Here is a 25,633-nt window from a genome sequence, read left to right as displayed (position 1 = left end):
ATACTAACAGCTTTATTGTTGTTTCTGGGAGGGGAGCCAAATGAATTGGACATATAATGCCGTTAATTGGCAGTGAAACCTTCAATGCCATTGCAGTCAATATTCCGCTCCTGTCAACGTCAGTGAAAGAGTTCAATGAATATAAGTCAAAAGAGTCTGGCAATTTAAAATTTGATTTAATCATGAACAATAAACCTGTATATTTTGTTGTTTTCTCTTGGCCAGGTGAGGATGTGCCCATGACTTACTGCGCAGGAGACCCTCCACCGAGTGAGGCACCCTGTAAGGTGGCTTGTCCTGGAGATTGTGTTGTCAGCATCTGGTCCTCTTGGTCCACCTGCTCTCACAGTTGTGCCTCCAAAACCGCAGAAGGCAGACAGAGTCGCACACGAACCGTGTTGGCACTCCCAGGAAAAGGTAAGATAGAAATATATGTACTGTTTGTGTGTTGCACGGATGGAATACTAAATTACCCCACTCACTTGAATATAGTCCTTGCTATTATGTCTCAACTCCTTGTCTGTCATTGTCATTGGAGGCCTTCTAAAAAAACTGTTTTTTTACTTAGTAATCCCTGCTACGTAAAGAACACATTAGTGGTTACTTGTCCTGATCTCTGAAGTAAATATTGATGTCGTTTTTCTCAGAGAAAACACCAAACACTTGGTATGTATCCAAGAATATCTGTGGACGGAGCGACTAGAAAACAACTGAAAAATTGAGGCTAATGCAAATGAAAAATATGAATATTTTAAATAGATGGAAAGGACAAATACATATTTCAAAAAGTGCCAGAATATTACAAAAGTTACATTTTGGAAGTTATTACATGATGCCAGAGCGAATCAGTTTCAATTGAAAAAATAGTGCAAAATAGTCTCAAAGGTTGATTAAAGATAGATTTTTGTTGTTTTCTTTGGGAAGTCTTAAACTGGATTAACTCATCGTCTGCCTTGACGACAATAGACGTTCAATCTATTTTAACTGGAAGGGTCTGAACGATTGCTTTGAGCCCCTCCGAGTTGAAATGGATTGAACCTTGTTTGTCATCAATGGGTGATTTTTTAAAAAAAAGTCAATGTAACAGAGTAACTGTAACACATTATTACCCAGCTGTAGTATGCAGTAATATAGTATTAGATTTTTTTCCTCAAAAAAATTGTCCCAGTACAATGTCTGCATCAGCCGGTATCACACAGCCGTCCGAATCTGTATCAGCAGCAAAAGAACGGTATTGGTGCAACACTAATTAAGGTGACTGATGTATACTGTATGTGTGCTTGGCCCAGAGGGAAAAGAGTGTCCAGGAGCTCCGGCTTTGGAAGAGTGGAGAGTTTGTAATGATCATCCTTGCCTGGTATTCTACTGGGAGGCTTCAACATGGGGGCCATGCGTTAGCAATACTACAATAATCAACCAAACTAACTTCTGGAATGGCACCGACTCCTGTGCTATGGGAGTTCAAATTCGGAAAGTTACCTGCATGAAGATTAATGGTGGCTCTGTTGTGAACAAAAGGTAAGATTTACAACCTGTTATATTGATCTCGATAACTACATTCCGTATTAATGCATGCATGCACTGTGCTTTTCAAGCACATGATTTGAGGAATTCATCTTAATTCTAAAGATAATTCCTAATTTCTTTTTTTTTTCCTTAAAGTTTGAGATATTAGAAAAATTTAGTAATATATAACGTGACATGAGATTATTATTATTAAAGATAGCTGGAAAATGTAGTTAATTCTTGGCGTTTTAAACCTTAGCAAGAGCAGGCCTGTTTTTCCATTGTATTTTTTTTGTTCATTTTGATTGCATTTGACACATTTTTAACCATTGTTATGACTATAAACTGTTATTTTAATGCTTATGCCAGCCCAAGGAAAATGCATGAATAATTCATACCATTTTGCCCTTCCTTAGCTCCATATATTATTGACAGTGCTCTTAACTAAATTATAGAGAGGATTTCTACCCCTTAACCTTGTCCACATATATACAGATGTTGTAATAGAGTCAATAAGATGGCAACAGGTTTTTTTTGTTGTTTAGCAGATTGTACATAAAACAGCATATAACACATTATAAATAATTTGTTGTCTTGTCATAGTTTCTTCATATAAGAAGAAAACCAATGAAATTCTGAAGCTGTGTGCATATACAGTGTGCACTTAGCTTTTATTTTTTATAGAAAGTGTCATGTTAAGAGTAAAGTGTTTTCTTTTGCGTAAACAGTTTATAACAAAAAAATGCATTTTTTAGATATTATTTGGGGATGCTCTGTTTTCCTGGTCAAAAAACTGTTACTGCTCATTTCCTGTTTATTTTGGTACATTAATGGGGCAAGTCTTCATATCATGTTGATTTGAGCTCATTTGCAAGTCACTTCCAGTTGATTTAGTAGCATCTCCAGGTGGCTTTTTATTGAAATTGGGGAATTTACTTCTATCTTATACTATAGGACACCCCTTCATATTGTTTTTCAATTGTTCTCTTAAAAAATGCTAATGCTTTCTGTTAATATTTGATCAGCCTTTGTTCCAAGAATCTTTCAAGGGTTCATTTTAGTCCATGTTTCTCAGTAGAGAAAAACATGATTGAGTTTTCTTGTATTTCCCCATCATTATTTTATATTATATATATATATATATATATATATATATATATATATATATATATATATATATATATATATAAATATTATTTATATTGTATATTTATTTTAGACCAATCTCAAAGTTGTACCAAAATAGAAATGAGCATTAAATTATCCACCGCACATTGTGACATGAATTGTTATTTTTTCCATCCTAGAAACAGTTGCAAAACAATGAGAGAGAATTTTTCTCTTTGCACATTTTCCAAACACTATTTCCCAGATTTCAATGGGACATCCCTTTATCAGTCACCCTGAGGAGATATTCAATTTTTATACTCTGATAGATTAAACATGCTCCGTACACTTAGCCAGAATCCAAAAAGACTGGCGTGCATGTCTGCAAGTGGGTGTACAGTACTTTTGAGTTTCACATCACCATTTTTTCCACACCAGTCATAGTTTTCCCAATTTTATTCTTGGAGTATCTGACAGTATCCCCCAGCTGCCCAGATGCATTGCTGTGCCCTTTGGCATGCAGCTCTGGTAAGAGGGAAACTTGAGGATGGAACGTTGTATGTTTCGTGCTCCTTGTACTTGGGTGTACTTTGATCAGGTTCTTGTGCCTCCTGACTTTCTGCTACAGGCAGAACGTGGCACCATCTTGAGTTCCAAGTGAGACCTGAATTTTGGTTGCTAGCCTCGGTAAAGTACTACCTTAGTGGGGGAGACGGTTTGGGAGGGATGCCTGCTAAGAGCATCTCCTGGAATTAAGGCATTAAAGTATGTGTTACTACTACTACGAGTTCTGACTTGATACAAAGTTACAGTGTTGAAAAACACAGTTGTAAGAGAGGGAATACACAGCATAATAATTTTCTATTTATATTACTTTTAGTTAAATATCACTGATGTGCTCTTTAAGGTGGTGCCAGTGTTGTCCTTGGAGCTGAATAATTTGTTGAACAGTTTGCATTGTCTTACTTTTGTCAGCTTTAATTAGCTGGGATTCTGTGAAGCCTAATTGATTTTGTCTTTGGGAGTCCCTTGAATCTCGTTGGTCATAATAGTACAGTACTGGTGCTTGTAAAGAGAGGAAAACAAGTCCACATTAGCGTTTTAAGAATTGCTTCAGTAGGCAAATACACAAGCTGCATGTTTTCACTAGTAAGTGAAAATGTCATTATACTAGCTGTAAGTCATTAATTGAACATTGTATTGGTAATCGCTGAGGCTTTCCCAAGGGAGGCAAGGGCACATAGTTGGCATTTTATAACCTCAAGTTTCAATTAGGAGAAACACATCAGTGATTCCTTATCCTTCACCTTCTAAAAACATTCATGTTAGGTTCATTGAAGGCTTGAACATTATGAATAGTTGTTGAACAGGTCCTCTAGTCATTTTCCAGTATTTAACACTGGTTCATGCATAAGATAGGTTGAAATGAGAGTGTGCCCTGGTTGATGTATATTATCAATTTAGTTTTCTCCATCTTTTTTTTATTGCAATTGCTTTTGGAAGTGAACTCTTACTGGTGGTTGTGAAATTGGTCACATGTGACAGCACACCATGCCTTTTTATTATGACCTCCACATCCCGCCGCTGTGCACCATCTATCCGGCTGAGGGGCACTTTGCTCTGCTTGCTTGCTGGCAAAATCGTCCTCCTCACCTGGTTTTCTTTTAACTTTGTTTTTATGAGACCTCCTGAGCGTTGCTTCCAGATATCTGCTATATAACGATGACCTCTAGCTTTGATGTACTGTGTTGGTCTGTTGGTGTCAAGTGAGTGAATTTTGTGGGGAGTGAGTTTTATTTGAGCAGAAATAAAGAATATCTAAGCATTTTTTTGAACCAGAAAGCCTTGCTAAAAGCTTGCCTCCTGACTGAAATACTCCTCTGTGTACTTACAGTTTAGTGTTTTAAAATTGACACACTTGAAATATCAAGAAAATTAGAACTTCTGATGTTTTTTTCACTTACTGCTTATTTTAATGCCAAGATGACTTATACTTCTCCCAATTACGCGAATATCGGATCTCCAAAAGGCATGTGTGTGGCAACGGTATTTTCTTTTAATGTACTATTTCTTTTTATCTGTCTACTTTTGCCGGGCCTCGTACGAGCAGCGGGAGAAATAATCAATCATGTTTCCCATGGGGAGATGTGTGATGTCAAGGACAGGACACTTGTTTCATTGCACTGTCCTGCTACCAGAAAGACTCAGGACATTTATCATTCACGGCCTGAGGGTTGAGTGGACTATGAGAACACTTTTTTGTGTGTGTATGCCTTTAGATGTGCGGATTCTGCTCGTCCAAAAAACGTCCAGTCCTGTGTTCTTCCGTGCATGAAAGACTGCATTGTAACACCCTTCAGTGAATGGACGGCCTGTCCATCAACCTGCACGCCAGGTAGTCTTGAACATGCATTACTGAACTACATCTAAAATTGTAAGGCTGGATTTGCACAATGGGTCCATTGACTGCATTGTGTCAAGCTCAGAACTTGACTTGTGCTATTTTTTTAACACTTCTTTTTTTGTTTGTGTGTCGGAGTGTGTGCGTGTGCAGTTGTGTATGTGTGTGTGTTTGTGCACACCATGGATTTGCCACGTTTGTGTGTACCTCATTTTGGGGATTTGGACATGAGTCTCAGGGTAGTTTATTTGTTTATGTTTCAGTTACAATGGCTGCCATTTACTTCATTTTTTTTATTTAGGAGTGGATGAATGAATAGAATATCAATTTTTAAATTCCATTAAATGCTATTTCAGGTTTGAAGAATTCGAACCAAAATAATTTATACTAACATATTGGCTGCCATTGACGGTGATAGACGTCCAAACGAGCCATCGAACGATCGCTGCCAGCACGCAAGTCAAATTGGAGTAGACGTCTTTTGCTGTCAATAGCATTAAACATGATCAAGGCAATTAACAAAATCAACAAAATCGTCTATTATAGCTCTTTAAAAGATTATCCTCCTCTGTCTGTCCATTATGTTTTTACTCACTAATATTATATTACATTGTCTGACACATTAGGACAAATGATTTCTTCATAGGAAAATAAATAATCAAAACAATCGTGACCACAACTCATCTCCATAAATATTCTGTGGCTCATTGGTCTGCTGATGATGCAATCACATTTCATTTCAGCATTTGGTGATTAGTCTGTGATCCTTACAATGTCATATGTCCAGGGCTGCAATCTGGAGGAAATTATATTTACACCAGACACACAAATCATTAGCGCATCTGCTTTGAGAAAACTTGTTATTTAGACATGCACTCAAAAGTTTTGACTCTCAAGGGAAGTTATAGAACAAATAAATCAGAGGGAAGACATTGATGATATCATATTACTGAGGCGCAATTCATCAGAAAGGAAATTTAAGGGGCTTTATATCATGTCAATTAAAACAGACCATTTTAAGAAATCACATAAAAGCTATGTAAATTAAGCTACATAAAACACAGTTTTCCAATTATCTATAGACAACATTATGTCAAGATCAGAATTTGGGTTGTGCTTTTTATTTTAAAAAATGCTCATTTTTGATAAAAGGCAGCAGTTTTATTTTACATTGTGTAATAAAAGTAAGGCAATCGATAAAGTGATCAAGAATAAATGGATTTCATATTCCCATGAACACAAAATGTTTACCCACTTTTAAGGAGGCTGTGTGTCAGACCATTTTTTTTCCCAACAGAGAATACCACCTTTGCCACACAGTCTCGGCATCGGACTATCATTCAAAAGTCTGCTAATGGAGGTCAAGAGTGCCCCGACACTCTTTATGAAGAACGGGAATGTGAATCACTCCCTGCATGTCCAATTTACAGGTAAAATATTTTCTTGCCTCCTATCTATGAGTAATACTGAAATAGTGCATTATCGAAATGGTGTATATAACCCACTATTTCTAATTTCCAAAACACACGTTTAACAGTTAATTGCTAGAGATAACTATTAATGCATGACAAAATATGGAAATTGAAACGTTTGCAAATGTATTTAAAAAGGAAAAAATGAAATATACATATTTAAATCCTTTGCAGCAACCTACATGTTTACCTCGCATGTTGTTAATTTCTCTTGCATGAGGCTTCACAAGCCAGCTTTAATTTGCGTTTTTTATTTTGTTGTTTTGTTCTTTAAGGTGGCGGATACACAAGTGGCACGCCTGTACCTTAGTTCCCGATTCTGTCATACGCAGCTTATCTCAAACAGCAGAAACTTGTGGAAATGGGTTAGAAACAAGAGGTACGTTTTTTTTTTTTTTGATTCCAGGACTATTTATCTATCAGTTCTTGTTAGCCAATTTGAAGCTTCCATCTCGTTAACTTTATTTAATGAGTCCTAACGGTCCTTTCATAACGGCTCCTTTAACAAACAACCGATGGAGCCATAAAACACAGAAGCAATTTGTCCTGGGAGTGTAATAAGATGAATCTTTCCGTCTGTTGTCTTGACGATCTCATCACGCCACTGGTTCTTTATTGATGGAGCAAGCCCGACGCGGCCACAAGCACGGACTGAGGCGTGCGTAACTTTGATTTGTATCACACAGAAGCTCAACTATTATAAACAATTTCAAGCAAAACTGTTTCATAAAAATATGCTTGTTTTCGTCAAGTTCTTTTGTTGCAGTGGATTGATTTAACTATCGTAGAAACTCAAGGTCCAAGGGTCAAATCATGCCATGTGATTTTGTATGGCCCAAAAAAAGCTATTTTTTTAATAATGACAAAAACAAAGACAATATTTTGTTAAAAAGCCAGAAACTCTGGTGTTCCACTTTTCTTTCTAAATAATGATGATCATTTTGTAATTGTGGAATCACAAAGATGAGCTAAAATAAAAAGCGAAAAATTTATTCCAGCAGCTATATTTGATGCTTTAAGAGCTTTCTTGAATTTGTGCGACCGTTTTTTTTCCTACTATCTTCCACTGAGTCTCATTACTGATCGACATTTCTTAAATGAATCTGTGTGACTTTTCCAGTCACCAAAGATGAATGAAGCGTACCCAGGTGTAAAGTAAGCCTCCTCGACCTTTAGAAGTTCACCTTTTAAATATGATTAAAAATGTCTATGTTAAATAGGTGTGACATTTTAGGAACTTGGAGACCAATTAAAACATACCAGCATCTTTTTTTTTTAAACTCTTTCACTGCCACTGACAATGATGTGGTTCTTTTCTTCCTTGTACTGTGAAATGAAATCTGTTCATTACTAGTAGAAGTCCAATCCATTTGAAGTGAGAAGGTGGCAGCAAATGAACGAATGCTCCTTCACTCATGACTTAACTGATGTAGGTAGAAACACCATTATTATAGCTTAATATGATAGAAAATGTAACTGCATTTGGTTTGGGTAGAACATAGATAGATTTTATTTTTAATTCAATGTACATGAATTCAATAAGATTCTCTTCCAAGTTTTATTAGATAAGAAAAATATATGACGTGTGAGCCTTTTCAAAGGTGTCCTTTCAGTGATTTGGCCCCAACTTTTCACCTATCTAAGTTTGCGTATAATTAAATATCATCCCTGTCTGTGGTTGAGATGATGTGTGAAACCCCGGGGCTGAAGTAGAAAGGAGGATTCTGGTTCTGCCAACAAAAGGACACGTGGCTAGACAGAATGAGCCAATGACTTAAGTGCTTTTATAATACACTTGCTCAGGAAAATGACAAGTTGAAGTGGATGACAGTAAATTACAATTGGCACCCATTAATATTGCTACAGTGATAATAATAGGGTGAAAAGTCAATACTTTTAGCATAGTACTTGGTCATCTAATGTTCTTTTATTTTATTTTTCTAGATATCTCTCAACTTTATATTACACTGAATATTTATTACCATACAATTATTTGTATCTCTTTCCAAAACACCTGAAGCAGTAAACTTCTCAATGTACAATTCACGTTGTATTTTTTTGTGGAAAAATCTATTTTTCTTTTGTCGTAATATCCTTCATTTTGACAATTGACCCCTCCCACTCAAAATTGATGGGCCATCTACTGCCGCCAATGGCAACAGCCTCTTAAAAGGGTTAAAGCTATTTTTAATTTGAAAAAAAACATAAATAGAAATTACAACTATTTCTCTTTACTCTTTCATTATCGCTTTGGTCTAAATATCATCACTACTTTTCAGAAAGTTTTTTTTAAATTTTTGGAAGTGTATCAATGGTGTTTTGAATTGCTCACTAAACCATGAGGTAAGAAATCCAAAGATTTCCTTTCATGGATTTCCTCTCATCTCCCGGATTAGATTGTAGTTTACCTTGCTGCATAAATTTGCATACTGATGAAGTCATTCCTTCAAATCCCTGTGTGGCTATGAATATTTTTTGTTGATTCACAGTTGACCTAAACATGATTTGCATGCATGTTTGTTTTCTTAATGCGTTTTTCTAGATATTTTACACTCTTTTTGTAGCATATTATTGCCATACTTTGGTATGTCATTTAGATGAATAGATTAAGACCAGGTGACCTGGCGGCGAGCGGTTAGCACGTTGGCATCACAGTTCTGGGGTCAAGGGTTCGATCCCAGGTTGCTCCCACTGTGTGGAGTTTGCATGTTCTCCCTGGGCTTGCGTGGGTTTTCTCTGCGTAACATGCCAAAATTACTTTGTTTTCAATTTCGGAAAAGGAATGAATGAATGTAGTTTTGATGCAGTAACGTCGTTCCCCGATACCACACAGCCAAGGGTCCGAAAAGCTATCAGAAACCGCTGAGAACAGTATCGGTCCAAAAAAACACTACAAAAAATGAGTACATTTTATACTTTAGCACTATTTTAGCCAGGTGCTGGGGGATGGCCTAGCAGGCTTTTAAAGCACCGGGGAAAACCCCTGATAAACAATTTCATGAGATTTGTATGATACCGCGAATACACGAGGTCCGTCAAATTTAATTATAGAAGGATGTTCTCCTTTTTTATATTTCTAGGACTCAGTTGCGTCGGAGAGAAGGACGAAGCAGCCAACATGACAGAGTGCCTACGCTGGGCTGGCCCTTTGCCCACACAGATCCAAGCATGCCGAGTGGCTTGCAAGAATGACTGCACTCTAACAGCTTGGTCCAAATTCTCTGAGTGCGCAGGATGTGGCAGCTTCCAAAGTAGCAAGCGTTCCCTTACAGGTAAGAGTATCTTTGAAAGCAAGTTGGACTGAATGCAAGTATTAAAAAGGTTCACAATCTCCTATATATCTTAGGTGTGTTTGTCTCAGGCCTAAATTGGGTCTTTAATAGTGTGTAATCCCTTATTTTAACACAGATGGGCAAATCTGAATTGCATGCTGTCTTTGCAGAGAGGGCCTGGATACTATTTGTCTTCATGAATATTTGAGCCAGCGCCACAGGGGCAGTAGTAAACACACCCAGTCTCTTTCTATAATGCTCCTCGAACCCAACACATAAAATTGGCCTGAGTTCAGTGGTAGGTCATCCCTAACGGCTGTTTATATTTGCCACACTTAGGGTCATTATATCTACTTAAATGTCATGACTTTTTTTCTCCATTTTTATATAATTGTGAGGCTGCAAGGTCATTAACGTTGAGTTAATAGCGGGCAACTGCCGAAACCTGAGAGCATGTCTTCAGCTATTTTTCTTTTTTTACAGTGGGGAAAATCCTTTAAATGGATAGACAATGTTTATCGTATTTTTCAGACTACAAATGCACCATGAAATACTACTATTCAAATATTAATCAGGGCGGCACGGTAGTCGAGTCATTAGCAACTACACCTCACACTTTTGAGATCGAGGATTCAGACCTTCCTATGTTGCATGTTCGATCCATGCCTATGTGGGTTTTCTCCAGGTAACGCCCTCATCGGTATAGTTTTATTGTTGTGGTGGCCAGTATTTTAGTTGTTTTTTTTCCAAGCAATTAATTTTTGTTTTTATTATTGCAATGGTTAATATGTGTTCTGTAGGAAATCACTCCAACACGAATACTGTGTTTATTAACCTCTAAAAAAATTCTGGTCACTATTTCCTAGGTCCAAGCATTTTATGTACACCATTTTCCTGGGAAAAATCACAATTTGGAAGTAGATCATAAAGTGGATTTCAATCATAGAAAATGACTTTGACTTATGGAACTTTTTGGTATTGTTGAGTATCTTGCTCATGGGACACAAATGGTGACAAAGCTGACACAAGCCTTGCCTAATTGCAATTTTACGTGTTAACTCTAACCTGATTGATTTAAAAAAAAGAGAACTTTTTGTCATTCTCCAAGATGGCCCACCTACAGTTACATTGATACCAAATTTTAGATGGCTGGTATAAAGGCTTTTTTCACATCAGACAAGCTAAACCCTAGGAACACTTTGTCTGTCATTGCTGACGCTCATGTTGAAGGTTTAAGTGAAAAAGTATAATAATTGCCTCCTTGCAGAAAATAGGCAGTATGTTTATTGCCTTCCAGCCACTGCTACATATATCATTTCAATTTTAAACATTGTATATTTTCTGTAAATCACCCACTCTCAAAGACTTTCTGCAATATTTGGAAGTCCTGTATGTCTAGGGAGTTTTAGACGTAATCTATTCCAAATTACTTCTTCTTACAAAGCGACGATACATATATTATGTGGAAACAAGTATGCATTTGTGTAACTTTTAGTTATTTTTCCTTTAATCACACTCGCAGGTCGCAGTAAAAAGAAGGAAGAATGCCTGAATGAGACTTTGTACCCACTGGAAGAGAAAGAGACTTGTCCCTGCCAGAAGTATCTGTCCCAACCTTTCGGGAACTGGTCTGATTGCATCCTCCATGAACCTTCCACTGCGGGCTCCCTTCATGGTTGGATGAGCCACCAGAAAGCAAAAGAGTGTGGTCAAGGTCTACGCTACAGAGCTGTGTCTTGCATTGATCAACAAGGACGTCTAGTGGAGCCTTTTCTGTGTACAGAAACTGGTAAGACCAAATAGTACACAAAATATACACTGATTGAAAAACAAACAGAACTTAGATTTGCGGTAAAATACTGACAGCCTGGGATGACAGAATCTAACTTAAAAAAACAGGAAAATCATAAATACATGATCGATGCTTCAGTTAACACAGATGTTAGTAACTGCAACCATACTTTACTATTGTTTGCCATAAAAAACTCAGTTAAGATATAGTTCGTTCTGGGGTAGTTATGTTTTAATTGTACTGTAAACCTAATGTGATTTTCTTTCTTTTAGCGGCACAATTCTGCCAACTTGTGCTGAATTTAATCATTTAAAAAATGGTCTTTTACAGTGTAGTCTTCGCAAGAGTAGTAATAGGCAGTTTGAGAAGCTATAGAAAGTTTAACAATGCTGCGCTGGCACAGCTGTGCAAGAAAACCACTCATAGACTGATAATTATTTCTTGGTCACAGCGAGCAAGTGTGGCAGAGCACAGGCCAGTGAGCGAAATTATTCATATGACCTATAATGAAGATGTCACCAAAATGCAAGTCCGACCTGTTTCTTTTTCTGCCAACGTTGCATTCCAGGCTACATTGTTGAGGAGTGCCATATCCCATGTCCCCTGGACTGTAAACTCAGCGACTGGTCCGCTTGGTCGGCCTGCACTGCATCATGTGGCAGTGGGCTGAAGGTCAGGTCCAAATGGTTGAGGGAGAAGGCTTTTAACGGAGGACGTCCGTGCCCTAAACTGGATCTGAAGAACCAGGTAAGAGGAATGTCATTACAGAGAAACTCATTGTGGATGGAAACTGTGGACCTAAATCAGTCACACAAAAGAGCCCCCAGGATTTTTCATAACTGCTATGTTCAGACCCATATTTATAGGCAATTGAACAATACATTTCACATTTCATGGAGACGTGACAACAATAGTTAACCCATCCACAATGTTCTGCACGTCTGTCTTTTATTAAATGCAAATGAGGGCAATCTGCACTTACGGTCCATTCATGTTCACCACCATTACACGTAATTTTCATTGCTCCGCTGGAAGTCAAATTGTACTAATGCCATACGCAGTACACAATGTAATCTGTAGATAAAACTTGTTCTGGGATATTAGCTTTGGTGTAGTACCATTAAAGCTTATGGAGGGTCCCCAAATGTTTACAGTATTTTCGGACCCTTACTTCTTGCTCACTACACAATGAAAAATGAAACAGGATCATAATTTTTGTAAAAAATAAATACGTAATAAAGGAACAAGTTAAAACACTGGCAGTTGGCCAACCAGGAAAAAAAAAAAGGAAAACCGTATAAAAGGTCACTTCAAATTAACAGTAAACTATGGTAAAAAGAGCATTTTTACTTTTTTAAAATGCAAATGTGTGTAGCCAGTCTGATGTAGTGGGAAGTCACTACTTTCTTTTCAGTAGCTCAGGAGTCATCACGGTCACCTACCAAGATGACAGAAAAGGGGAAAGGGGCAACAGGAAACTGGAACATAGTGGCCTCACCACCATCAAGACCTGTTGGTGGGTGGTCCTAACATATTTTCCATTAAAAAAAACAATCTACTGTAAAACTTATAGTTAGCAAAACATAAAATTTGTATCAATGTACATGTATTTTACAGTTTTCCTGTTTAAAAAAATAATAATAATAATAATTCTAAAGATACATTTGAAGAATTGGCAGGTGCGTGGGGGGCTTTTGGGATGTTTTTTAACAGTGAATAGCTTCCAAATAACTCGGGTCTAGGTCCCTCTTTTTCAAAAATCCAAAAATCATGTTCCACCGGTGACTGACTTGTGACCTGTGACTTGTTGCTTGACACGCGTCTTAGTTGGTCATGGTTGAAAGGGAATATGTGTTTTATGAATAGTATCGTTATGCTTCCCTGGTTTTGAAAGGACACGGTAGTTTGTGGAGGTCAGTATGGAGATGAGGCACTGCTCGCAAAAAGAGATTTGTGTACAGATGGTTAAGTACCCGCTAACAAGGGCTTTATGGCCTCCATTGTAATACACTGAAATAACCCAGGCCACTTAAACGGGTGGCCATTGTTGTCAAGGCCCCCACAAATTTATCCTGGGGTGACAGCGGGGCTTGCTGCTAATGTTATTCAATGGCTCTCATAAAAAGTTACATCTGTCACAGTTGTGGCTAAAAAGGTAATATACTGTCAGAACTACTCCTGCTAGATAAATGCATCCCTATGACTGTAAAGTGAGACTTCTTATACAGAATAGCTTCATATTTAAGTCAACAAATGTCAAGAATAATAGATGCCCCTGCTATTTCCTTAGTGTGAACGAGTGTCTTGTTATATTTAAGTCATAAATGAGTCACCACTTAACTTTCTAGCCAAAGCCAACTGAACTCTTGACCAAAGATGGTTAAATTCCGACCAGCAGATGGTTCCCCTCCATCAGGGCTAAAGAAGACAGCCGTGACAGAGATGACATTTGAACTACGGAGCATTTCATTCTATTGCCCCATGCTTGGCTGAGCAAATATAATGTGAGAGAGACTAAATGTGTCACCTCCACATTTACTGTTCTGAAATGTTTTTGGGTGGTACAGGTATAGGGAGGAATCCTACAGTTAGGGGGAGTTTGCAATCTCAGTAAGAGGCTGGGTTATAAGTTTTTTTGTTTCATAATTAGTTTGTTTAATTTTATTTTATTTTATTTTACTTGATTAGTTCTTAATGAGGGATTTGCTAGTTTTTATTATTTGTTGTTTTCTTAGGGTAAATTTTAGTTTAGTTTTTATCAGTTGTAGGTGTTTTTTATGCTCTGGTTTAAGTGACCTGAGGACCGAGTGGTTAACGCGTTGGCCTCCCATTTGTGGGGTCTTGGGTTCAATCTCGGTTCGGTCCTCACCTTGGTTACCTGGGATAGGCTCCATCATCCCCCGCGACCCTTGTGAGGATAAGTGGTTCAGGAAATGAATGAATGAAAGAATGCTTTTGTTTATTTGTCAGGTGCAGGGTTGAAAAAAAAAGAATAATAATACAACTCGACTAAAGACAAGATTGAAAAAAAACACAGTTCAAAGTGCAAAATGTGTGTAAATACTTGCTGGCCTGAAATAAATAACTTGCAATTTACAGGCATCCATAAAAAATATCTGAGAAAAACATATTTTTACTAACCAACAGCTATTTGGTCGTCCTTGAAAGCAGTCCATTATTGTTGTTATTGGGGGCAGAGCACTTTGTCCAAGTATACTCGCAGTGTAAATCAAATGTACTTCTAGATTTGCTGTGTTTTCTTTTCTTCTGAAAAGAATTCCATATATTTTATCACCAGTTTCCACGATGAGGCACTTGCTTTTTTCTTTCTCTCCATCATCATCAAAAAAAATTCTCATAGGACTTCTTAGTTTTACTTTGTTTTTTTGAACACACAATACAGTTTCAGTTGGTCATCATTTTGTATTATTGATTTTAATTAGCGAAAATAATGTTTCAATTTCAGTCATGTATTTACTGGTTGACAGTGACTAAAAATTGAATAGGAACACTATTTGTGAGCCATTCTTGGGCTAATATTTAAATTTGTAAGCATGAATATGTGCGCTTAAAGCCTCCAGTCATGGGCAATAAGCATTTGCTAGTCTGAGGGAAAGTTTAATCTATTCAACATTTGGAATATTATTTGCATACAGTGTTCATCCATCCCAAACAATGTAAGTGAGAAAACAAATGTCTCACTTGGCAAATGTGTAGGTGTGCGTGTGTGTATGTAATATAGAACATCCACAAAACACATCTTGTTATATATCACTGTTCAATGCCTGAGCCCCCGCATTATTCAAATTAGTTTTAACAGTGTACAGAAAATTTGAGAATTTAAATTTAGAGTTGCACAACTTTATTCTGTTTCCTTCTTTGTGTGTCTTTTTAGTTATCACTGCACAGGTGTACTGACATGGGATGGCCTTAGATAGGGGATTATTGTGCACTCTTGGGTTATAATGGAGTCATCAGATGCTCGTATCATGTCAAAATCATCTTGCAATCACATCATCTTCCTTGTTTTGAAGCTTTAAATAAAAAATTGGACATGACTTTTTGATCATCCTCGATTGAATCTCTTGGCAGCTTATGCATCATGAATGAGGCAAGCACAGCTGGGTTCAACCTCAAAGTGTAATTATTGAAAGTTATGTTAGGTTAACTTCATATATCTATATATCGGTATTGAACACATACTGCTCCATACAGTGGGAATTCTACCTCATGCAAATGCTATATAGTGCCTTGAAATGCAAATAACTGACTGACCTGCTCATAACAGAATTTGAGTTTTCATCCAAAATGTCACCTGTGATAAACGGTGAGTGCATGTTCGATTCAGTTTGATTAATAATTTAAGCCGTCTTCTGTTTTCTGCATTTTGATGAGTTTGGAATTTTTAGTCTCATTTTTCCCCACACTGAAGTATATTTCTATTTTGGCGTGAGGTGAAATCATTAACCTGCCTTGATGTATGACGCTAAAGGAGGCAAAGCAATAGGTTTTATTTAGAGAATATACAGTGCATTCTAAGGCTTCTTTGTGAATTCTATCTGTTTTTTATTGTTATTAATTAGTCAGATATCAGCTTCGTATGTAGTACACAGATGGATTTAACGTATATTCTTATCAAGGTCATATGCCTTATCCCGACATATCCCCAGTGATAGAGATTACTATTTCAGGAGTCCTAGTGCACGCATGCAGAATTGTTGTTGTGGTGATATGTATTTTTGATTGATCCTCATTTTGCTCGACAAGACAATGAAAGCATATTTTCTATTCAGAAGCAGTTTCTGTGCTAGGTGCCCTTGATAATCCTCTTCACTGTACTTGTTGAATAGGAAAGCATCTCCTTTTAAGTGTTGCTTTAATTTATTAATTCATTTCTCATACTGCTTATCCTCACAAGAATGAGTTAAACTGTTCATTTATTATGTGTGATGATTCAAACTAAAGGTATTTTTTTGAGAATGTGAAGGCATGACAGAAAATTTAATTGCATAGCTCTAATGATGTGAAGATTGTTGTATTTCTCGTTACCAATGGAAAGCTTGTGGAACATGGCACTAATGCCTTCCTGTCGTGTTCAACTGTGTTGTTCTAATGGATTAAAATTGGATAAAGGAGATTTTCATTGAGAGATGTAGTACTTGGAAGTCTAACATGTGTAATTATGGAGTCTTGTCATTGCACAGCAGTCAAATGTGAATTTTCATCGTCATTTTTGTCTTTGGAGACAATGGTTGATCTTGCGTGGACAGCACAGTAAAAAGGCATATCCCTTTTATGTAAGGCAATTGAGAGAAATTTGCTTTGGGCCCAGCAGCCCACACAATGACAAATCTCCATGGAAGACAGCCTCCCAGATATGTGATGAAACAATTGATTCAGATGAGCGCAGAATTTCAGTTCAAAAAGTCCAAAATGTCCCTTTGAAGTTCAGTCAAGCACTTGTCAAACGTACTACGTTCTTGGCACAAGTGTGGCATGTTTTTTGTAAGATACTTAAGTATGAATATGCCTACCTTCTGGGACCTTGCACTTTACCCAAGTGTTCTTTTTAAAACAGTCGCAGAGGGTTTTTATGTAAACTAGTTTGCAGGTGGTGAGTGAGTTATTGTATAAACAAGCAACATCTGGTACCATGAAATAATCATTTTTCAAAAATTGATCACTTGCTGTAGCTTTTTGGTCACTTCCTGCACTATTCCTGATTGCTGTCAGTTTAGTTGCATTAACTCTTTATGAGAATGGCCGGCTAGGTTTCTCTTAGACCATGACCACATTTAAACAATTTCCTTATGCATACACTCAGAAATGACGCCCTCTCACAGGGTCTCATCCCGAGCCACCGTCTTCTTTCACAACTATTACATTTAATCCACGGTAGACTAAAAAATTGCGCTGCCGCTAAGAATACAGTGTAAGTCTTAACCAAGTGAGCCTATTGATATTTTAACTTTGTTCATGGATATTTATGTATGACCGTTATTCCAATGCTGCATTTAGTTGCAATTCATGTAGCTGCCTGTTCTTTGAATCGCAAGTAATATCAGTTATTACAGTAAAAGGCTATGAATGTTCAACCCATTTATAAAGCAATTTGACTGTGCCTATGTTTTTTTCAATTACGTCAGTTTTTGATGTTGTTCATCTCAAACTAATTCTTCACAAGAAGCAAAAATCAATCTCCCCGATGGCAAAACTTTACATCCTTCACACTCGTGTTTTTGCAAAATATAAAATATTTTTCCGACAGGATTATGTTTGAGCATCAGAACAAAAACAAATCAGCGTGAATGCATCTGCTGTTTTGTAATCATCATATGTATTCATATGAACAAACAATCTATGTGTGCTGCGATGATTATTTCAAAGGAATGTTTTTATTCAAATGATTGTTTCTGTTGAAAATGGCAGAACAGACGAAGGCCTCAATTTCTTTCAACGGCATAATACACATGTGCAGTTGAAATAATCGGGAAAGCAAATTTGAATTGGGATTACCAAACAATGATTCCAAGGCAGTTTTGGATTTATATTTTTCATCATTTACATAATATGTATGATGATTTCTCAGTACACTTATTTTACATTTAAGTAGAAATTTGCCAGAACATTTTCCTGAGAACAATCAGAATAAAATGTCACCATGACAGCTATTAGATGATGGTATCATTTTATGAATAAACAATTTTATAGGGCAATTGACTATTTTATAATTATAAATAATAATTATGATAATTAATTAGGCCAGCGAGTTAAACATGTGCAATACATTACAATTTTGCACTTACAATGTATTGGATTTTCAATATTTTGTCATTCAGTGCTACTGACAACAAAACATTCAATCTTAAGGGTAAATATTAACATCAGATGAGGATAATGCCTCATCTTGGAACAGTTTGCATTCTGTCCTTATCATTGATAAAACTAATAAAAGGCTCAATTACAGAGCACATCAGCTGACTAAGTTTAATTGTAAATGACTGTTTATATGCAGTGCACACAGTCTCTTGAAACATATGCTAGTGCAGGGGCATTCTGGCTTGTTGAAACGTCCTCACATAATTGAATTTCTCCGAGTTAAGCACTGGCTCAGTCATTGCCCAGCTGTTGTATCCAACTGCAACCGTTTAAAAGTCATCTTTGTCTCTCTGCAAATTATCCAAGATTTCTTGAATTGGACTTGATGAGTTCTCCACTGTCTTACTCCCAATAAAAACACAGAACAATACGGTAAAGTTATTATGTAATGTACTCAGTTTCATTATAGTCACGTTAACACCACCTTGATACCTTTTTGTTTTACTACTCAGCTAAACAATTCAATTTTCCAGCGTGGAATATGCTGCACATAATAGGTGTCTACAGCTTTAAATCTCAGTCTTTCTATCTGATTCCAGTTTTTCAGTATTGTGTAACTCTTATTCATTTATTTTTTAATATTTTGGCAGTTGACTATATATTATATATTTTTAGAGTCAAGCCTCTTATTGGGTTTAGACATTAAAAAAATCAAAGAAATTAATTAAGGACATTCCAAATATACATTTCGCAGTGTCTACATAATTTTTAAATGTGACATCAGCTAGACTGGAGAGACAAAATTCTCCAAACTAATGTTCATATCATTGTTCTTCTCTTCCCTTCCCAACCTGGGGCTTGTCATGCACTGCTAATATGGACATCCACGCAGGCTCAGGTCAGTTCCATTCACTCTACTTAAACTCTGCTTTAGCTAATGAAGACCAAATGCATGCAGGATCTGTCCTACTTGCACATTCTCCCATGACCCGGGCTGCCTTTGTCTCAGAAAAAGAACAATCGTTTCATCACAGCTAGTCGGCCAAAGCGGATTCATGTAGAGTCCATTTGGGAAATATGCAACCTGCTTTTCCACTGGATTAAGTCAAACTGACATTCATAAGGAATTCCTGTACTTTGAGAGACGGCATAGTTGGTCAAATAATTTAGTGTGAGCTTCAAATGACTTAGGTGCTTTACATCATTTTTGTATTGCTTTTCTGAAGACTATTCTGCATTTCAATAGCGTGTGAAAGAGAACATGAAGATAGACTCCATATTTTCCTCTTCCCTCTGCAGTAAAAAAAAAGTTACTATAATTGTGCAATATGTCACAACTCCATATTCTCTAGGCTTCTGCTCAGTTTGTTTATTGTGCTAGCGCATGTGTGCCTGACATGATTTCACACTAAATTATTGGTGAGAGTCGGCAATTGCATATTGAGCATATTGCTGAAAGTCACTCTTTTCTTGGTGCAAGCGTGAGGAAACTATTTGCCAGTTTACCCAGCAGGGGCATCTGCAGGCACAGATGGGAGATGATGAGGGTGTATAATGGGCATCTGTGCAACCTAGAGGGAAAGCGATGCTCAACAGTCATCGCCTCTCTACTTTACAAACACACTAGCGCACCTACTACAGCTTGTCATAGCCTTTTTTCCACAAATTGTCCTCTGGAGTCTACCTTCCACTGCATCCGACAATTACACGCTTAGAGAGTAACGTGTTTACAGGAGCACAGCGCTGGCTCTTCTGTCTGATAGGACGGCGTGCCAAGCTTGTGGAAACAGTTGGGCACCAAACTCTGGTATCAATTTGGTACTGGTTCCAAAGCAACCGGTGGTGACTGGACCGAATACAAAAAAAGGGGGTGGGGATTGCAGTGCATCTTTTTCTTTTTACTACCCGCCTACTTGTTCTGTAAACACGTGTGATGTCTGATGTTGGGTGGGTTTTCTACGGGTATTCATCCCAAAAACATGCCCCAACCTGCCATTGGCTGGCCACTAATTCAGGGTGTCCCTCACCTAGTAACCCTAGTTGGCTTGGAATGGCTCCAGCACCTGTGGCTTTAGTGGCAGCCAATCAGGTAAGTGAGTGCCCCCTATAAAGGGTAATGAAAATTAAAAATATATTAAGACACTATTTTGTATTAGGAAACTCAGAAATATAATTTGCACATATTTTAGGTCCACAATTTTCCTTAACTTTTCATCAACTTAATATATTTGATGGGTCATTGGGCCAACAATTCGTTTTTGATTAATCATGGCGGCCTGAGTTGACAGACGGTATAAAGCGAACCATATGTGACCCGTGACAAAGATGAGTTTGAGACTGCTTTAATAGATTCAACATTCACCCTTACCTGTGGGTCCTTGTCCTCATGGCCATTCATTTAACACTCCATGTAACTCTCATATTCTGCACTAAATTCACCCCTGAGTGCACAAAATGTTTTCCTTTGCACTTGGTCTGTGCGTCATTACCTACCCATCTACATTCAGACTCTCTCTTTGTAGCTCAAGACCATTTTTTAACATTAATGCAAAATAAAAGCATAGTCATTGCTGTTCTCAGTGGAATAAACAGGCCTGGAATTGTGCATATTCCATTCCAGGATCTGTTTCTTTTTTCTCCATGTAATAGTCAAGTGTTTACACTTAATATTATACATGTATATTCTTCCCCATCTTTTTCTTCATTTGTATATATTTTTTTGGCCTATGATGCTGCTTTCACTATGTAATGCATTCTTTGTTCTTGTGTGTACAGGTAAATGAAGCCGTGCCATGCCACAGTGATTGCAGCAAATACAAGTGGAGGGTAGAGCCCTGGTCCATTTGCACAATCAACATGGTGGGCGACTTGCCATGTGGGGAGGGAGTCCAAAGCCGCAAGATCAGGTCAGTATGCAAGGGAGTCCTGGCAGAGTGTTGAAATGGCATCCCTCACCAGGAGGTTGGCACTAATCGGGCTTGCTGTTTGAAATGCCAAGATAGAATTTTCAGACCAAACAGCTGCCTTCTAACGAGCGGCACTTAAAATGGGCATATCCGTTTATCCAGTCTGAATTCATGTACAGTGGTACCTCTACTCATGAAATTATTTCGTTCCTGAAGTGGTTTCATAACTTGGATTTTTCTTAATAAAAGCCTATTTTACATTAAATTAGCAGAATATGTACCATGATCTTAATACTACCCCCTAAACCGCTACCCTGCACATTATCAGAATACGTAACCGGAATTTTTACGATCAAACACAAATGTGGACAATTACAATAAAAAGCGGATGCATGTTTAGTTCTGTCACCACAATATAAAACCCAACCTCACACCACATGATACTCGATGTGATAGATATTAGTGCATTTTCTATTTCTTTTTTAAACACATCAATGGTTTGGTGAAATGTTTTCACATTTCACAGGAGTTTCTTTTGCAAATTGTTCTCTGAACAGGAACACGGAAACTAAGAAGCATTGAAAATCTTATTAGCTGTGGAAATGTGTAAATGTGTTCCAGTAGAACCTAGTGATAAGGACTCTGGAGACTGGTTAAATAGCTGCATATGTTGTTCCACCAGGTGTGTGAAGAAGGGAACAAGTGGAGAAGTCAGCAGTGTGGAGGAAAGTCACTGTGATCAAGAGGAAATGCCACCTCGAGCTCAAGTCTGCTTTCTGGCCTGCCACAATGACTGTGTCATGTCACCATGGGAACCTTGGAGAAACTGCCCACTAGTAAGAAGTTTAACTCAGTCATTGCCATTCACACCGACAAATATCTAATCGATTTAAACTGGGAGAACTGGCATTGGAATGAGAAATGAATAAGAATTTTCCTCAGTCTGTTGCTTCACATCAAATTTTAATTCTATTCTTTTGTTTTGTTGTTTTAAAAGACAAACACCAAGTTTTTGTTCAAAACATTTGCATCCATTTTGCTGTTTTAACATTTCATGTGGCTTTTCTTCACTTTGGAACACCATTAGGGTAATAACGTACAACTTCTACAAGACCATTTCGTTAAAAAAATAATGACACATTTGACACTTTCCATTATGCATGTTTGTTTTCTTTTTTCCTCTTTCTGAAAAATAGACTGCTTCTCAATGACATCCGTGACATTTGCGTCCAGTTTGCTAATTGAATAAATCCATTAGTATGCACTTAGCCGTACCTCTCATAGCATGAATCTTGAATGTGTCTGCATCAATGGCAACAGCAGTAAAATACAGTTTTGCGACACTGCGAGTACATGTTGGCATTCTGTCTTGTATTTTCAAGACTTCATGCTTCCATACGGACTTATTTTGTTTGGGTTTTAAAGCGAGCATCCTATTTCTCATGAATGGCAATTTAACTACACTGCATATTTTCACAGCAGGATTTTTGACATTTGTCTCTACATAGGAGCTGAGGTCTGGTGTAAATATGAACAGAGTAATTAATTCCTTCAAATCCAACAGTGTTAACCTGACACTGCTATGTCAACACAGCTTATATGGAAATGTCCCATTAGTAAGATTCTGTTTACATTTACTCAAGAATAACCTTGAAGAGTATATAGACATAAATGTACAATTGTCTGAGAAAATGGTTTGCCTCTTATAAACATGGGATTTTACTATTATAATCAAAACATAGTTGACAGAAACATCTGCATTTTGACTTCTCTTCTTAGGAATGTCGCGTTTGCTCCATTTGTATAAGTGGTTAAATGTGGATTAGACACTAGAAGACCCTCAAGCTATGAGAAAATGATAAGTCTTTTAGAGTACAGTGCGTTCACAGTTGCTTTTTATTTAATGTAAATAGCTTTGCATTTACAAAGAAACAAATACTCTACAAAAAATAACTTAGATTTTCGTTATCTTTGGATAAGCTGGAATCAAAGACAATGGCATGAAATAGACAGTTTTATCTTCCTGTAATACTACAAAACCTGTTAGATCTGTTTAATTGTGAGTAGCCTAAGGCCTACCTGTGTAATACTAATGCTAATCAGCTGATGCCATATCTCGCTTAAGGCAAGTTCTCACATTTAGAAAATGTTGTCATCAATATTTGAGAAAAATATTGTTGGGGAGGAGTGGTTTAATTTTTATGTCCAACTTTTTTTTCCCACAACAACAGCATTTGTATATGTACTAATTTCACACTATGGAGCACATTAATTTTATATCATTTTTGTTGTGATCACAAATGTACTAGAGCAGTGAGAGAATGTTGTGGCTGTATGCTCAGTTTGGAACAAGGAATTGTGTATGTACTAGGGCTAATTAAGTGATGTTTGACTAATAATTGCAGTATTGTCAGAAACTAAATCAGCAAGAATTTTCTTTGAAGAAATGACGGTGATTGAAGTGCATGTTTTGATGAATCAGGACCACAGAGACAAATTAAGCTTGAAGCAGATGCTTTCTTTTTGCCACTACTTCACATACAATTCGACATCATGTTTGATGTCTTAAAAACTAAGAGTTACTGTTAAGGAAGATTAACTGTAATCATAACTATTGTTGTTACTACTTAAGTCTTATTACTTAATTGCATGTCAAATTTAGCTTCGCAGTTGTGAGCCAAAAAATGTTAACTCTCATCATGTATATGTGTGCTTGTTTGCGCTCTCTTGGCATGACCAGCAATGTGATCGAGGCTCGGAGAGAAACAGAAGCAGACATATCCTTCGCCTCCCTGCTGTTGGAAGCACAGCCTGTCCAGAAATGGTGCAGTCAGAAAGTTGCATCCTCAACAGTACCTGCCACACTTACAAGTACAAAGTGTCAGGTAGGTACACAGTGTTGCCAGGCAATGTTTCCTCAGGTCTTGCTGAACTACACTCACAAATTTGGAAATGGGTTAAGTAGATAATTAAAAAAAATGTGTTGTATAAAAATATTTTTGCAATGAAGGCACAGATTTATAGAATAACTTTTGTTTCTTCTCATTGATGACACTGATTTAGTATGAAACATACAAGGTAATGCATCTATGAACTATATGTGCATATAGGATATTTTAATTATATTTTATTACTGGTAAGGTATGTAGTAAAATTCAGTTCAACCACTACTCTACATTGTAAATTATACATACATGGTAAAACAACAAACCTAATGGTTGTTGGTTTTTTTCCTCCGCAGTATTGCACATGTTCTTTATTGAAACGATGTCTACTTTTCAGAATGGAGTACATGTCAGCTGAGTGAGAATGCCATTTGCGGTCAAGGTATAAGACAACGGCTTCTTGACTGCATTCGTGGTGATGGAAAAATTGTGGACTTGGAAACGTGTGAGCAGGTAAATTGTAGGAGTTCTTACTGAAAGCCAACTATTTAGTCAGACATGAATGTAGCTATACAATTTGATGCATTTCATGTTAATTATTTTGTGCTACAGTTGTTCTGTCCCCTTTGTTTCAAATAAACAGGGCATTGGGAATTTCAATATTTCATATATATCCCATTTATTCCAGTTTCATTGGGCAATTTTGGTTAAAGTTAAATTATCTGTGGCAGCCTCTGTTTTTCTCAGTGGGGTGTTTCAAATAAGTTGTGAAAGATTCTTGATCCCAAATGCTTTGTTCATTTTTCATGCATTATGTAGATAAAAAAACAGCAGATTTATATTGCCCAATTTGAAGATAGGAATATATATTTTACAAAAATGTAGTGTTTAAAGCAGAGATGTCAAACTCATCTTTGTCACGGGCAACTTTTTTAGATTAAATGGGGAAGGCACTATAAATATACTCAGTTATTATTTTTTTTATCTATTTATTTTAATGTCGAAAAATGGAAAGGGGAAAAGCAGGCACTAATTAGAACTTCTGTGCCTTTTTCTTTACAGTTTGGGCTGGTAAAGGACTGGAGGTTGGTGGAAAACTGTGGGGTGGACTGTCCGGTCAGTTGTGTCCTCTCTGATTGGTCGCCATGGGGGGAATGCTCGCACACCTGTGGGAGTCTAGGTAAACAAAAAACAAAATTCATCTAACCCTGTGGGAATGCAAAAATTGATGGACAGACGCTGCTGCTTCATTATCTCCTCTACTTTGCCGTTCTACAGGGTTCCTCATGAATATATTTTCATTTATTAAAATATTAGAATAAAAGCATCTGTTCAATGCTTTCTTAACAGACAGAGGGTGTGTTGTATTTTTCAATCTTGTACCCTCTTTTTACCATTTTTAATTGGCTATTTGGTATAGGAGGTCATTGTGAAAGAACAGCAGGTTGATTTTTGTTTCACTTTTATACAGCT

At 37.1% G+C, this 25,633-nt stretch overlaps 1 protein-coding gene across 3 annotated transcripts in view; it reads left to right on the top strand.

Annotated features, from left to right (window-relative positions):
- Positions 1-25,633, top strand: part of thsd7ba (thrombospondin, type I, domain containing 7Ba) — a 92,826-nt gene that overhangs the window by 55,645 nt on the left and 11,548 nt on the right. For all 3 annotated transcript variants that reach the window (XM_077617729.1, XM_077617728.1, XM_077617730.1), the window contains exons 9-21: positions 226-417; positions 1,290-1,518; positions 4,893-5,008; positions 6,312-6,444; positions 6,762-6,865; positions 9,567-9,758; positions 11,281-11,547; positions 12,119-12,297; positions 21,145-21,275; positions 21,958-22,111; positions 24,016-24,160; positions 24,558-24,673; positions 25,223-25,340. In XM_077617729.1, coding sequence (XP_077473855.1) covers positions 226-417; positions 1,290-1,518; positions 4,893-5,008; positions 6,312-6,444; positions 6,762-6,865; positions 9,567-9,758; positions 11,281-11,547; positions 12,119-12,297; positions 21,145-21,275; positions 21,958-22,111; positions 24,016-24,160; positions 24,558-24,673; positions 25,223-25,340 — 2,076 coding nt within the window. The remainder of the gene's footprint in view (positions 1-225; positions 418-1,289; positions 1,519-4,892; positions 5,009-6,311; positions 6,445-6,761; positions 6,866-9,566; positions 9,759-11,280; positions 11,548-12,118; positions 12,298-21,144; positions 21,276-21,957; positions 22,112-24,015; positions 24,161-24,557; positions 24,674-25,222; positions 25,341-25,633) is intronic.

Source organism: Stigmatopora argus, chromosome 13, assembly GCF_051989625.1.
Source record: "Stigmatopora argus isolate UIUO_Sarg chromosome 13, RoL_Sarg_1.0, whole genome shotgun sequence".
Lineage (NCBI taxonomy): Eukaryota > Metazoa > Chordata > Actinopteri > Syngnathiformes > Syngnathidae > Stigmatopora > Stigmatopora argus.
Note: the sequence above shows the minus strand (reverse complement) of the source record. Positions and strands in the feature narration are given on the sequence as shown.